Raw genomic sequence first — 15,937 nt, forward strand, 5'->3', positions numbered from 1 at the left:
TGAAGAATTTAACGACCTTTGCTTTGAGTTCGGTTTGGAGCTTGACGAAGTTGTGAGTAGCGCTGTGGCCTGTTGCTCCGTGTGTAGATGCAGCAGCACAGCCTTTGTGTCTGTACAGATCTGTGGCACACGGCTGGCAGTGAGTTCCTCAGGGCAGCATTGAGCCCGTGCCTTCTGGAGGGCACTATACATATCCAGAGTGTGGGGCTGTTCTCAAAAAGGGACACGGGCAGGGCTTCAGCATGCCCTTCTACACATGCAGTCCTCCAGCAGTACAGAAGCAGGCTTGTCAACCTGAAGCATCCTCATATCTCTTTGCACAGTACTGTCCAGAGAGCATAAAGTACCCTGTGTTCTTGTTACAACACCACTGTCATCAGCTGTGTTAACACAGGTGGTTTGAATCCGAAAAGAAGAACATAAAAAAAATTACCACCTTAGGAACAAGAGACCCTGAGGTGGCACACTGCTATGGTTTATGGAGTTTGGCTCTGTCCCTCCTGTTCTTAAGGCTCTGGCCAATTTAGATAGCAGCATAAGGATGGCTGTAGGCCATCTCTTAGACATACTTTGAGAGATACTTTTGGCCATATTTTGTACACATTTTTGCGTGCAGCGCCACAAGTTCATGTTTGTCCCGGACATTCAGTAACCTGAGTTGCAATTCATGTATTTTTTTTAATCCAGGCTCTATAGTTGTGGAAGTTTGCTGACTCGACAGTCTGTACCCACATAAATCTTGAGAAGTACAGTACATTTTGTCCTTGCTTATTAATTGTTCTTTCAATTAGGCTTATCAAAAGATATTCAAGCATCATATGTTGTGCTGAATTTCACAATAGACCTGATGCTACAAATCTTTGCTGATCTGTAGCAGGAAATAAGGTCTAGTGTTCTCTGCTGGGATCTGCCTGCCTGGAGACTTGTGTTTCTATCCCTGTTTCCAAAATTCAAATTCTGATAGTGAAGTTTTCTCGTAATATACTGGATTACAATCTTTATATCTGAGAAAAATATTGATTTTTACAGTACTTTTGGTATTTGGCATGCTTATTTGCTATATAAATCAAATTATGTTTTAAAATTTCTTAATATTGTTCCCTATTATCTCACTGTCATAGTGCTATGAATGTTAAGATATTTCAGATTAAAAAAAACAAACAGCCATATTTTGCTTGATTTCAGACATCCGAAAAAGACATTATAAGTAAGGAGAAAGGTGAAGGAAAGGCAGAGGGTGCATCTGAGACTGTTCTCTATAAAATCGATGTTCCTGCCAACCGCTATGATCTTCTTTGCCTCGAAGGGCTGGTCCGAGGACTGCAGGTCTTTAAAGAAAGGTAACAGAGTGAGACAGCTGTGTGTTTGGTTACTTGTTTAAATGAGAGTCCATTTCTGGTGAACAGCTTTGACACATGATTGGGTTTTGAGGACAGTCTGATGCGTAAATCAGGTATATTTGTTAGAGTCCATATGTTTCGTGATTGTTCCTCTGCAGAGGAGGACCTGTTAAATACTCTTGTAAAACTAGAACAGTGTTACATTTTGAATCTGTTCTAGAAGTTTTTCAACTGCTATTCCATTTGAGACTTATCCACTGTAAAGAACTCCTGCAGTAGTACTTCTCTGTGCTCCTGTTACAAATACCAACGTAAATAATTTCATTTCTGTTATGACTTTATCTTCGTGAGAGCTTTCTTTTTATTTTAGTTACGTGTTTACCATTCAATAGAAATTTTGAGGTTTACACATCATAAATATAATCTACATACCTGAATTCCAATGTCCAAAACAAGGACAGTTGCCAAGAAAATATTCTACATGCAATCACTCTTGCACTTCTAGAAAGCTTTCAGAATTTTGCACATATTCTGTCCTTTAGTTACATATTTATTACTATCTTTATTCTAGGATAAATCTCCCTAGGTATGAAAAGATAATACCAGCTAAAGGTGAAGGTCAGAAGCTGATTATCACTGAAGAGGTAAAAGTGTTTACTGCCCCACTGTATATTTATTGAAAGTTTCTGAACCACAAAGATGTATCAGTAGCAATTTTATGACTGCAGCAAGACCAGAAATCTTACTTGCAGAACAAGATCTAAAGAAACTTTAATGCCTCTACTCAGTATGATTTATTTTTAGGGACTACAAAGGAAAGGAACAACAAGCAAATTATTCTGGGTGAACCTAATCGCAGATCAGCTCAAAGGTTCAGACATTTGTATTGCATTTACCTTCTGGACTGTGCCAGACTTTAAGTTTTTTGTTTGGTTTTGTTTCCCCTTGAATTCTACCATATTTCCAGAATTTTTCCTTTTGATTGCTACTCCACTGAAAAGAAAAACAGAAAGGGAAAAAAATCAGTTCTTGTGTCTTTTGTATTCAAAATTTGTAATCTGTTGCTGTTGCAAATTGCAGACTGTCAAAATCCGTCCTCATGCTGTAGCTGCAGTCCTTCGTAACATAACTTTCACCAAAGAACGTTACGACAGTTTCATTGACCTCCAAGAAAAGCTGCACCAAAATATTTGCAGGTTAGTGCTTTAATTTCAAATACCACGTAGTACATGAGCATGATTTGATTTTATATTAAGATTTCACTGCCCTGTTGTGGAAAGGCATTATGTATTAGGTTGATATTAAAGAAAATACACCATAGCCACTCCTTGCTCCTTCTCATTGCTTTGTCCGTTTCTATCTGCTCTCAGACACAGAGTATCATAAATTGCTGTCTCAAAGGAGCTCCAAAAGTTACTAGTGAAATCATTATTTTGTCTTTCTTTCTAGGAGAAGAGCATTAGTAGCAATAGGTACCCATGACTTGGACACCATTTCTGGTCCATTCACTTTTACAGCTAAAGCACCTTCTGAAATTAAATTCAAGCCCTTGAACCAATCACAGGAGTACACAGCTTCACAAATTATGGATCTGTATAGGGTAAGTGGGATTTTTCAGCGTTACTGTGCTAAGTAAAGGAAAAATGTTTCCAAAGTTAACATCTAATAGCCTTGCATGTAAGGGTTGTTCTCACAAGTAGAGCACAGCCATCTTCTGTAGCTTCAGCCAGTGCACGTAGTAAGTGCATGGTAATGCTTAATTTGTGTTGCTCATGAAAGATACATCACAGTGCTCAGTGCCTAAATGTAACTCTTAAAATAGCAGTCTTGATGTTAAACTCCACTGATTCATCAACGCAAAGGTTACTTTTCATAATATTATAAAAGGGTTACGTTCTTGCCTACACTGGTAAGATACTCATTGTACAAAGCTGAAAAGAAAGTAGGTGTAAATAATACCAAACTTTAAAATGTTGTTTCAATTGGGCCAGCTTGATGGCTATCTTGAATTACTTACCCAGCTACATATTAGGCAACTGTAGCTGTGTGAAAGATGCAGTTAAAGTTTGGCATCATCTTGCCCAGCATTCTCTTGAGATCAGGAAAACATTAAGAGAAGATCCTAGATTTTAGGATCTTTTATAATTTAGGTCTAATTTTATAATAATTACTATATTTGAAAATACACTTATTTCCAAGTAAGTCAGTATTTGAAAATGATACTATTAAAATATACAATACTGTTAGGGCATGCATACAGAGTAAAAAGAAATTTACAACAATATCTGACTAAAGGCTAGTGAAAACTAGGAGAAAAAGAGGTCAGAGAGAATAAAAGTGAACTATGTTTTTGGTAGAATACACATCCATGTCATTGGAACAGATGCAAGCTTTGAATCAAGCATAAGTGTGTCAGGGTTTAGCACTCTACAATTGAAAGTACCTAAATGAAATTTTTTATCGCTTCTAAGGAGAATGCTGATTAACTAAGGATGGGTACCCATGGGTTTGGCAATAGAAGGACTGTTGCAGTGAGCAAAGACTTTGTTTAGGTAGCATGCCATAAGCATCTTTGAGACAATCCTTAAAGAAATGGTTTCTAATGTTTCTGAAGGAAAAATTCCAGCTCTCTCATTTAAAAGTTTTCCCACTTCTGAGAGTGAACAGCTTTTGCTAGAGGTACTGTAATGCTGTAATGGGACGATAATAGCAGGGTGGCAGAGACCTTAGCTATAGCAAATGAGAGCAAGCCCAAATGAAGGAAAAGAGCTGCTTACCTTTGGAAGGCCTCAGGTAGGCAGAGATCTCTGGCAAGAGATACTTTCACCTCCACTGCCAACCCTTAAATAAGATCTGGAAAAGGGTGCATCCTGGCTGCACCCCTTCTGGTCACTCACGAACATTGCACACACCTGAGCTCCCCTGGGTTGGCCCCCTGTCTTCCTACCAGGTGCTCAATCACTGCTTCAGGCCATGTCAGCATTTCCACTACAGGTACCTAGCTGTAAGCCCAATCATACCTTCTTTAAAAATTCCATTTAATACCTCACCTGAGGACTGTGGTAGGATGGAAATTCAAAAGTGAGCTGATGTTAAGTGTGGTATTACTCTGTTTCCCCAGACTGACAGCCATCTCCGACACTATTTACACCTGATTGAAAACAAGCCACGTTATCCTGTCATTTTTGATAGCAATGGTGTTGTTCTGTCCATGCCACCAATCATCAATGGTAAGTTTATTTCTGACTCGTTTATGCTGTTGCTCCTATTTTGTGAGTGAGAACGTCCAATAGAAACATTGTTACATAATGTGGGTTATTCAGTTCTGTTACAAATGTTTCACTTATTTCTTTCAGTTTAAACACAGATTTTTTTGCTCCCTCAGGAACAGATAATTAAATGTAAATATGGCTATTGTTTTTTTTTTTTTTTTTTTTTTGATTGGCTACAAGCACTTAAGAGAAAGATTTTATGGGTGTTGAAGCGAGTCCAGAAGAGCTGAGTCTTTTTCAGTTGTAAAGAGATACAGCACAGCATGCTGGGAGGGGAGTACAGCATCCTTCACTCTTGAGAGCTTAGGTGCTCCTGACTGCATTCACACAGCATGGTTATTGGCAATGAAATTCATTCAGTGTACACACTGGCCATCAGTGTTAGCAAGTGATACAAGGCAGATTTCTCCTCAACCACAATAGATAGTTTACCATATACTAACAGAACCCCATTTTTGTAAGGAATCTACTTCTGAGGGACTTCACATCTGCTTTGCAAGGAAGACACTTTAGGTGATGCTCCTAAGTGTATTTTCTATGTTGTTCCAGACAAGGAACAGTTTTGAGTACGTCAGTAATGTGCTACAGTGTATGCCATGAGATTGCAAATGCAGGCAAAAAGCAAATCCATGCTTAAGAGGAACCTGTCCTATGCTGGACTACTCACATAGACAAAACCTTTAGTGTCTCAGGTGACAGTGTGAAGAGATCTTGTTTTTCATAAAAGTAGTTATGAATTTTCATCAGTCTAAATCATTTCTTAAGAAACATTCATTGCTATCTGCTTTCTCATGCATGTCACATCAAATGCCAATCTGCTACTAAAACTGGGGAAGGGGAGATGCAGAACCACTGTGCCACCAGCAGATGGCTGCGATTCTGTTAGTTTGCTTTCTCTACTGCCAGTAGAGACTCCCTGTCGATTTATGTTTTCTAGTGTTCAAGGGTAGCCAGGTCAGCAAGACCGGTGTGCCTTTCCTGATTAAAATGTGTTGTATTTTTGCTCTTTTTGATTTGTAAGTTTAAAAATAAAAAGCCCTGCTACTCTGGTAAGAATGGTGTGATTGTTGATGCAGCAGACATAGTAGCTTTTAAGCTGGGGAAGATGGTGATGATGGTCATTTTGAAATACAAAATCAGTCAGTATCATTGACACTGCAGGAAAAGTAACAACGTTTCTTAACATGCTATTGTCTTCACATGTTTTAGGAGATCATTCAAAAATAAGCCTAAAAACCAGAAATGTATTTATTGAATGTACAGGCACAGACATGACAAAGGTAAATTAATCTTTTCTGCTTTTGATATGCTGTAACGTCGTTGTTATCCCAAAGGGACAACAATGCTCTAGTACAAAGACCTACAGTAGATGAGTGTTTGTTTTATGGAGCAGACTGTCCATTTCAAAAGGGCAGGATAAGCTGTGGGACTGTGTGGACTTCCCTCAGTAGAGTTTTAGTTGTGCTTTACAGGTGGTGGTGTGTTTTCTGCAGGTTTTGTTTTTACTGTATCTTCATGTTGACACCAAGCTTTCAGCTTACGTATATTAAAAAAAAGTAAACTAGGTTTATTTTTGTTTTTGAACACTTTCCAAAGTCTTTAAGATTTGGAAAAAGAATGGAATTAATTAAGAGTGCTTATTTTGCCAAAATATTCGTCGTGAAGAATAATTAAAATCTGGGCTGTGGAAAGGGAGAAAGCAATTTTTCTTCTTAGTTATCTTTTTCAAGCAGGGATGCTGTGCAAATAACTGTCAACTGGAAGTCTTTCTATATGCAAATTCTACAACTCAGCACCAAAGCATGAAAGCCTAGCAGGTATAATTGCCTGTTCTGGAATGTAGGTTGTGCATTCATTGATAGTTTCCCTAAAATGTGTACATTGACGCTCAAGAACAAAAGTTCTTTTAATTTATCCTACTACACAATGGTTCATTAATGACAGAAATTTGCATGTTGTGATATGGCTTCTAAGGAAACTCAAAAATAACTGCTTGCTACTGCTTACTTTGATAGTAAATACAAAAATAGTGTTGGTTTCTTTTCATGAAGGAAATTATCGTGCGAGGCATCTTAAAGCAAGTCTTGTAGATGAAGAGTTTGATTAAAATCTCATGATTGTGTTCTGTTATGCTACCTTCAAATACTTGAGGCATAGAATAAAAGATGCCAATGTAGCCTCATTTGCAACAATATGTTTTTAAACAGTGCACAACCTGTTGGCTTCAATGAAGTGATAAGATTAAAGGTTTGGAAGATGCAGTTCCAACCAGTATCTTCAGAACAGTTTAGCAAAAGTGTGTATATGCTTTAGAGCCTTGAAAACCAGAGATCTCCAGTTATCAGGGTTTTGAGTACCATCTTTGCAGCAGAAGCAAAGCATCTCTTAAAACGCAGCCTGGTATTTTAGATGCAAAATTTTTAAGTAGAATAGAATGGAGAGAATATAACAAATTTTTCCCCTCTTTGTTATGATATTTTGTCTGCTTTAGTCCAAAGTGGAGGACAGATTTCAATGTGGTTATCATCTTTATTTTGTAGGCAAAAATTGTTCTTGATATCATAGTTGCGATGTTTAGTGAATACTGTGAGAAGCAATTCACGTGAGTATAAATTTGGAGTCAGAAAGACATTGCACTTCTGCCACATTTTAGAAGTGTTTTTAGTTCTGTTTTTATATCTCTTACAGTGTTGAAGCAGTAGAAGTAATTTATCCTAATGGGAAGACTCACATCTATCCGGTAAGGGAGTCTCGTTGTCACTGGGGAAAGGAGTTTATTTACACAAAGTATAAGAATGACATTGTCTTCTTTTTCTGCAGAGGTGAAGAGTAAGTCAGGGCCTTCTTTAACCCCACAAAGAAAATAACATAGAGTCTCAGTTTCTCCTTATCTCGAAAATTCACTCTGAAGCACTGCTAATTTATGATAAGGCTGAGAACAGTCTCATTTAATCTGGTGCTCAAGAAAGAAGGCTAGGGTTTAAAGTTATGAGTGGTGATGTGGATTAGAGTTTTGATACAGACATTCTCAGGAACAGTAAAGATGGCTATCAAAAGTCTGTGTCTAAAGCCTACCTGTTCCAAGTCAGGAAACGTGAATGCAGAAGGAGGCTTAAATCACTGGACAACTGAAATCAGCCTCAGCGTAACAGACTTATCACATCTGGAATCTTTAATGCCTTTGAATAAAATAGCCTTTTAATCCTGGATTTTTCAGTCCTTCATTTTATAGATTCCAGCTATTTAAGTCAACGTGCTGCACGATAAATATTTAAGTGCAGATTTGCCTGCATTCAGAGTGCGAGGCATACCTTTGTGCAGCAATGAAGGCTTACTTTTTTAAGTTAAAAGAAAGCAATTCTTCCTGTTTCTTGAACGTGACTGAGAACAAATAGGGAACAAATAGGAGCAAAAAATGATTGGGTTCATAAAATGGTCTCAAGCGAGTACAAATTAATTAGGGGGAAAACCCTTTTTTTTTTTTTTCTTAAACTTTTTCTATCTTCAGAGGCAAGACCTAGAAGAGACATCCAACAAAACAAAAGTATCTGCATTAACCAGTACAGTTTCCCTGCATAAAACAATGCAAAAAAATTGCTGAAGTTTTGGATGCTAAGGGTTTTTAGAGATTTGGTCTTTTAATCAAATTTGGAAACACTAAATGTATGCATACAAAACAACTTTCTTAGATGCATTACGTACTTCCTAGGTAAAATAACAAGATATTTCTGTGCCAATACAGCATATGATCTATACGAGACTGTGCAGCCCTTTGCATGACCATTATTGCTTTAGGGCTTTGACTTAAGATGAACTGGTAACTAGAAACTATCAGAAACTCAGTTACTTGCATGTATCTGAAGTTATCGGAAGTTTCAGTAACAAGAATTTCATGCTGCATTCAGACTTCTAGTTTAAATGAGAACAGCTTTTGCATTATGTACAATAATGTTATTTGCAAGAACAGTTTTATCTTAAAATGGTGACATCGACCTAATGTTCCATACTTGTCTTTTGTGGACATTATTTGGGTATCGTAATTAGAAGAAGTTAAATGGTGTCAAAACTGAACCCTCTTAGAAATGGCAAGTGTTGTGTATGCTGAAAAGCTTTGCCTTTCTTTTTAGGAACTGGCTTACCGAAAGGAAAAGGTGAATTCTGAACTCATTAACAAGAAATTAGGAATCAGGTGTGTTACTGCAAATAACAACTTTTTAATTTTCTTTTTTTTTCACTCAAGCATTAATCACGAAAAAGATACCTGAAAACATTGGTTATTGCATTGTTTTAGAGATGTTTACAGTGTGATTTTTAATTTAGCAGAAATTCAGAGGTTAACTTGGGCAATACAGTCAGTTTTGTAGGACGACCTCTCCTCTTTTCAGTAAATATAAGTCATTCTCTTTGGCCTCACACACTGTTGTAAAATAAAAATGACAGTTTGAGTCAGAATCTGAGCTGGATCTGATGCATACTCAGTTTCTGTACAGTCTATAAAGCACTTCAGAGATTATCCAGGAATTGAGGCAACATAGCAGAAACACTGATTACTTTAAAAAAAAACAAACAAACTAAAAAAACCAACAGTATAGTCTAAGACCTGTAAATTACTACTCTTGCTTTGTTTCAGTGAAACTCCATCAAGCCTTGCAAAGCTGCTGACTAGGATGTGTTTGAGCTCACACATCACAGGGAACGGGAACAATATAGAGATTGAAATCCCTCCTACCAGAGCGGACGTTATCCATGCGTGTGATATCGTAGAAGATGCAGCAATAGCTTATGGTTATAACAACATTCAGATGGTTATTCCGAAAACGTACACCATAGCTAATCAAGTAAGATTGCCCCTTCAAATAAGCGCTCTGTTGTCAGTGAACGACCAGTGCATGCCAGAAGGGCTTTGGGGAAAACAGAACCTAGGAATTAAATATTTTGACATGCTTTGCCTTGAGAAGTATTTACCATGGATGGGATACAAAACAGATGCCCCGCTGATTTGAATAAGTCCAAGACCAGTGGTTGCTGGTACTTGAAAAAAGACAGGGTTTAAGCAGGGAGCCCGTATTAAATCTCTAATTGGGAGATTCATTTCCTCAGGCAAACCTAAAGGCAACCGGCTGATGCTTTCAAAAATATTTTAAGCACACAGAGTACCTCCCAAGTGAGTTCTCTGTAACATAACAGGCAGAATCACCCCAGGAAAGAGTAGAAAAGCATTTTTAGATTGAAGTTGAAAAGTGTGTTTTGTTTCATTTTAGCTTCCTCTCAATAAGCTCACAGAACTTCTGAGGCTGGACTTGGCAGCTGCTGGATTCACTGAAGCACTCACTTTTGCTCTGGTATATTATATTGTTTTCATTTTTTTTTTTTAAGTTGCACGTTGAAACAACAGTGACTATTTCCCTGTATGAATGTACCCATATTATCTGTTACTGTTTTGGCATGTAATTATTTGCTAATGCTTTGGAATTGTAGTGTAATATTTTATGAGTTTCTAGGTCAGATAAATTCAATGAGTCACTGCTAATGTGGCATGCAATTCTAAGTACAGAGGCAAAAATAGTGCTGAAGTACTGTTTTTGTTTAACTTGATAGTATGAAATTGTAAGACAGCAAGTCTTTAGAAACTTCCATCAGCAGATTCAAAATTCATCAGAGTTTGATAGTCTGAAAGATATCATCAAAATGTAGTGATTTCTGGTGGATACTGCTGCACTTCAGAGATCACACTGTTTCTATTTGCCTCTTCCCAATATTGTCACCTGCTCACGATTGCATTAGGTACCTGGTCAATATGTAATTCAAACAGTTTATTTTAAGAATTCCTGTAAGGCTTACAGTGCAGACCAAGGGATCACTGATGAGGTCTTGATAATATACCCAAAGGCTTTAAGATACAGTGACACAGCCTCGCAAAATGCTTGCATGGATTAGTTCAGGTACTGCAACCAAAGTTGGTAGTCCAAAGAGATCAAATAAAATTAGCACCTACATATTTTGTAGAGCTTCATCTGCAAGCAGTGGAGTTAACTCTAAAGCCTGCAAAATATATTGCAGTTTTAATATTCTGTTGTTTGTTAGATGTTACTCGTTTAAGAAAAAAGGATAATATCTAGTATTACCTCCTGTGGTGCTGGTATCTGACAAAGTTATCCAGACTACCTGCAGTAGTGCCATGTTGGGAAAGTGCTGTGTATGACAAGTTCAAACTTTTGTAGGCTCTTGCTTGTACACTAAGTTATATACATATTTTTTTCCAGCACTGAACAGTAAGGATGCTTTAACAACATTGACTGTGTTGTATCACTACAAAGGGAACCTTTTTAACTTCCACAGCAGAATTTTGAACAAACAGTGTTTCATTTTATCACATTAAGTACCTGGTGACTGGGTCACCACCACTTCATTCAAGCATCAGTGAGGCCTGTGACAAATAGCATTTATGCTCCAGCATTCTGTAGCCCAGTGCTGCGTGCCAAGTACTGCTTACATATTTATGCATGTAATCCTGTTCTTGCTTTGAACCCTACATTGTCGCCCACAGAGTAGCAGTGCTTTCTGGGAGTGCCTCTGATTTAGCCCAGATGCATTTAGTTACATCATAGTAACGTGCTGTTTAGATACACACGTGAAAACCTGAACACAATTTTCTCCTCCTAAAGTCAGCGTTCATTCAATTTATTTATTTATTTATTTTAATTTGGTAATCTGCTTTTTCAGATGGTACCATCTGCTCACTTTCCTCACATTTGGTCTGTCAACACACTTAGGCACTGCCAGTGCAAAGGGAACACTTGGGAGACTGCAGTCCTATCAAATCCCCACATCCTAGCTTGCTATTGGTTTCTTAGTACATTAATGAAGCAATAAATTCTGGAAATCTGCAGTGTGGCTCTTAGCATTTGTTGCTGTATGTGTACAGACATAATCTGAGCCTGATAATGTGCACCTATACTGCTTCCTTAGAAGTACAGCTTGAGAGTAACAGCTTTAGAAAGATTACACGTTTAAAAAAAGTGAGAAATGAGAATCTTACACAGTTGTGAAAGTTGAAGGCTTTGCCATATCCTGTTTTGGCTTTCTTTAGGTAGTGCTTTACTTTCCTTAAGTAGCCCCCAAGGCATTGTTTTCTTTTGAAGCTTGAATGCCATTCCTTTGACAATTTTTTTTTTTAAACTATTTTCAGAATCAGATTTTAACTGCAAGTCAGAAGGCAGAACCTGAGCCTCTGCTTTTAAACAGACAGCCATCTCTGACAGAAGCTTAAATAAACACTTTAAAACTGCCTTTATTTTGCTTAGTAATTAACTTTTGTAGATAAACCAGTTTGCCTACAATGTCTTAAAGCTCAGGTCTAATTTGTATCAAAAGAGGGTGTTGTACGAGGGCATCAGAGCTACTGCTGTGCTGTATTGTTCATTCTTGTTACCTGGTTTCACCATTGGTTCACTGTCTCATTTAACTACTTGACTTTCTTTCCTTTTCTTTTTGCTGTCTCTTCCTCTCAGTGTTCTACAGAAGACATTGCAGACAAACTTGGCATGGATATCTCTGCTACAAATGCAGTGCACATAGCAAACCCCAAAACTGCAGAATTTCAGGTGAGGTAACTTAATTCAGGTCAGATTTGTCATACAGTCTATGTACAAAGAGGAAAGAAAGAAGCTAATAGGAAATAACATTTATAAACTATAAAGCTACTTTTCAGAGCAGTAAAGAGAGTGTATGTTTACATGCTACATTTGCTAACAGTCATATTCTGTTACTCCTTGACTGAGAAAGACCTTATTCAGTGTGAAATGCTATTACCTTTTCAAGGAAGCAAAGTACCATATTTAATGTGATGGCATCTGGCAAAAGTGAGCTGTCTTATTGCAGAAAATTCCACCTAGGTTTTTGAACAGCTCCTGCATTTAGAAAAGCTGGTTAGTAAAAATGGAGATATTAGGCTGGGCAATTTTTGAACTTCAAGCTCTCAATAAAAAAGATGTTTTTAAAAATATTAATTGTTATTGCTCTTTTTTTTACTGAAAATTGATATTATATTTTACTTCTAGAGATTATAAATTTCTTTTTTGTTTGCAGGTTTTTTGTTTTTTTTTTAAATGCTTTCTTTAGCTTATAGGCAAGGTGACTTTACATTATGAGATCTGTAAAATAAATTGAAAACAATTGAGTCATATTCATGTGTCTAACCTAAGAGATTCAAAGGGAAACACTTCATAGGAAGGCTCAGGAAAATTTCAGTAGTCTGGGATCTTAATTATGTGATCCACTCCCCCCCAACCCACACACAAAGATTCACGTAAGTCTCATTTCTCTGAGCATCTAAAATACTGAAGTCTTTTCTCTGTTAGTGCAAACATTCTGCTTATCTGATAGTCTGGAACATAATTTGGGGGTAGCTTCATGTATTTTCTGTTCACTACCACAACTAAATAGTTACATAAGACACTGTTGTATGATATTTTGACTATTATTCCCTGTTTGTATGTATTATTTGACATGGTAATTACAACTGACCAATATAGAATGTACCACAAACATAAAAGATACTAAGCATAAACAAGATCAGAAAAGCATCAGCACCACTAGCCCAGTACAATTTCATGTTCCTGTTCTTCAGAGAACACAGGCCTTGCTGTGACAAGACCAAAATGATGCCAAGGGCCTCTCTGAGTGTACACCTTCAAGCCTTTATTGGGTAGTTAAGAAGAGAGGGAACAAATAGGAATGCTGCATGATGAGAAGTTATTATGGCTGAGTACATGATAACTTCTCACCAGCAATCAAGAAGTATTCAGTCACTTCCATCTTTTTCACAGCAGTTTGACTAAATAAGACTGCCAATCTGAAAAAAAAAAGTGTCCTTTTCTCTCCATTCAGGTAGTTCCACAGAAAGTAAGGAACGTTACTTTAAAATAATAACATGCCTCCTGCCTGTACCTGCACTTTGCACATGTTGTTTACATATTTCAGGTCTTCCACAGCTGCAAGATGGATATGTTTATCTCACTTCTTTTCTGCCTGTATCATTGTTTAATATTAGGATGTATCAAGATAATATTTCAAATAGTATTTAATATTTCCAAAATAAAACTAAACATTTACCTTTTGCATAAGCAGGGTTAAACTGTAAGGGTTTGTTTTGGTTTTCATTCTTTGTGTATGGCTTTTCCTCCCTGGACTGCAGTCTGGCATCTGTGAGATGTTGTCTGTTCCTAAGCTTGTATATACTCTTACAGACACGTGCAAAAATATATCTTTTCAGGTTTAATAATTCTAAAACGAAGACATTCAAACATAATAGGTCAGCACAGTATTTGCATCTCACTACTGTTGAATTCTTGTTGGAAATGAGCAAACCAAAACTTAGAAAGATGTACTGTTGGCTGTTTTGGAAGGTCATTCACCTGCAGCATCCACGTTTGTCCTGCAGGTGGCACGCACAACCCTCCTTCCTGGTCTGCTGAAAACCATAGCTGCTAACCGGAAGATGCCCTTGCCTTTGAAACTCTTTGAGATTTCTGACATTGTGGTAAAAGATCTTACTAAAGGTAAGAGAAATCTCCTCAGCGTTTGTAATTTCAAAAGTTATTAAAAATTTTCCTATTTGAAAGGATCGTAGATCCAGATTAATTTCAGAAATTATTTGAGTAACCAGTTAAGGCTGCAGCTGTGCAAACTCAGGGAAAAATAGGTGTTTCCATTAGAATGAGAAATATGAAAATAGACCCAACTTTTTAAAGAAGCAAGTGGAGTGACCTCAAGAACTGCAGTGCAGTCAGCATGATGGGAACCCCAGGTATGTTCAAGATGAATACATCTGCACCACTGACTGGTGCAACAACTGAAGGAAAGGAGCTGAGCTTGATTTGCCATTATCGCTTACAGTTCAAGTCTTTATAGCTGTCCTGCATCTTCACTAGCAGTGCTGTTTACACTGTTTATCAGTCATAGGGTACACACAGTGCAGCTGCCACAGGATTTAGCATCCAAATTTCAAGAGCTGCTCCAGCTGCTAGTCCTGAGCATGACTCAAGGACAATTGTGAATATGTGGAATAGGTGCAAGGCGATTTTGCAGCAAAAAAACCCATAAGCAGTTCATATTGATTCACTCATTTTGACTTGCTCTTACTTCAGTACTCTTTTGCATTTGTATTGGAGGCATGGTTCATGAGAAATTCCCTACTAGTAATTTTTTCAAGTGGTATAAACCTTGGAGACTAGTCAGTACTGGAAGCACACTGCTATTACAGTGCTGAAGCCTGTTTCAATGGCTGCAGTCTTCAAGATGTACAGCACTGCCAACTAAGAAGCAGTACGTCTGTAGTCAGTGAAGGGCAAGCTATACTTGGAGACTGATTCTAATCTGGAGAGCTGTAACTCAGGAAAAACTTGGGAATCAGTGCAATTAGATATCTTAAAATGTATCCCTTCTTCATCACCTTTGAACAGTGTTAGTTGTATTTGTTTCCCCAAACTGTTCAGGAATACTGACAACCAATACAAAGAATTAGACTTGTAGCACATATAGGATAAAGAACAGAGTAAGTCTATGTATAAATAAGCAAAAAGCCCAACAGGCTAAGATTTGCCCAGTCAGCTACGAAAAGATTTTGGTTATCTTTCGTTTTCATCCAACTATGTTAAGAAAGTATGGCTGTCTTTAAATTGCTCTGCATCATTAATTACGTGAAGCAGCAACAGCAGCAGTTCACCCTTCAAAAACTTCAGTGAAATCCTGCTTGTGTGATGTGGTATCTGTGCACTGATTTCACTGTACAGTATCAAAATTTCAGATTAACTTGTTTATCTGGAAAACGTATAAAAGATTTAAGAAATGTACCAATTCATTTCTTCTTATAGGTTGTATTAGTGGGAAAAAAAACTTACAAGTTCTGGGAGCATGTGCTTACGTGACAAGTTATAACTCAGGATTAAGTTTTGCTTCTTGGTGGAAAAGGCTGGCATGACTTTGAGTTCAGCAACAGAAGTGGTTTTGTTGTTTCCTTATCTGGTTTCAGACTTTAATGGTTGTGTTTAAGGTATTTGGAATCTGCAAAACAAAGGTTTATGTAAGGCATAAGAGAAACGTCAAGAGAATTGCTTTGGTGATGAATTTAACAGTAGATTACTGTTTTGGAGGAGAAAAAGCAGCTGTGCCAAGCTAAATAAGCAGTTTTAGGAAAGCATGTTGATTTACTTAGTTATTTTCAAATCAAACACAAACAGTTTGGTGGTGCAGCTCATTCCTTGCTGAGCATGGAGTTGTTACAGCACAAAAACTTGGTACAGATAGCAGAATAGCATTAGCATT

At 37.4% G+C, this 15,937-nt stretch overlaps 1 protein-coding gene across 1 annotated transcript in view; it reads left to right on the forward strand.

Annotated features, from left to right (window-relative positions):
- FARSB (phenylalanyl-tRNA synthetase subunit beta) overlaps positions 1 to 15,937 on the forward strand; it is a 33,148-nt gene that overhangs the window by 1,081 nt on the left and 16,130 nt on the right. The window contains exons 2-15 of the mRNA XM_042820893.1: positions 6 to 52; positions 1,186 to 1,340; positions 1,912 to 1,984; positions 2,421 to 2,536; positions 2,790 to 2,940; positions 4,462 to 4,570; positions 5,822 to 5,892; positions 7,153 to 7,214; positions 7,301 to 7,352; positions 8,740 to 8,801; positions 9,243 to 9,450; positions 9,874 to 9,954; positions 12,124 to 12,216; positions 14,055 to 14,172. Of these exons, the coding sequence (XP_042676827.1) occupies positions 6 to 52; positions 1,186 to 1,340; positions 1,912 to 1,984; positions 2,421 to 2,536; positions 2,790 to 2,940; positions 4,462 to 4,570; positions 5,822 to 5,892; positions 7,153 to 7,214; positions 7,301 to 7,352; positions 8,740 to 8,801; positions 9,243 to 9,450; positions 9,874 to 9,954; positions 12,124 to 12,216; positions 14,055 to 14,172 (1,398 nt within the window). The remainder of the gene's footprint in view (positions 1 to 5; positions 53 to 1,185; positions 1,341 to 1,911; positions 1,985 to 2,420; positions 2,537 to 2,789; positions 2,941 to 4,461; positions 4,571 to 5,821; positions 5,893 to 7,152; positions 7,215 to 7,300; positions 7,353 to 8,739; positions 8,802 to 9,242; positions 9,451 to 9,873; positions 9,955 to 12,123; positions 12,217 to 14,054; positions 14,173 to 15,937) is intronic.

The sequence above is a fragment of the Centrocercus urophasianus genome, unplaced genomic scaffold (genome assembly GCF_019232065.1).
Source record: "Centrocercus urophasianus isolate 14NV4802_14NV808 unplaced genomic scaffold, USGS_Curo_1.0 seq_19, whole genome shotgun sequence".
Taxonomy (NCBI): Eukaryota; Metazoa; Chordata; class Aves; order Galliformes; family Phasianidae; genus Centrocercus; species Centrocercus urophasianus.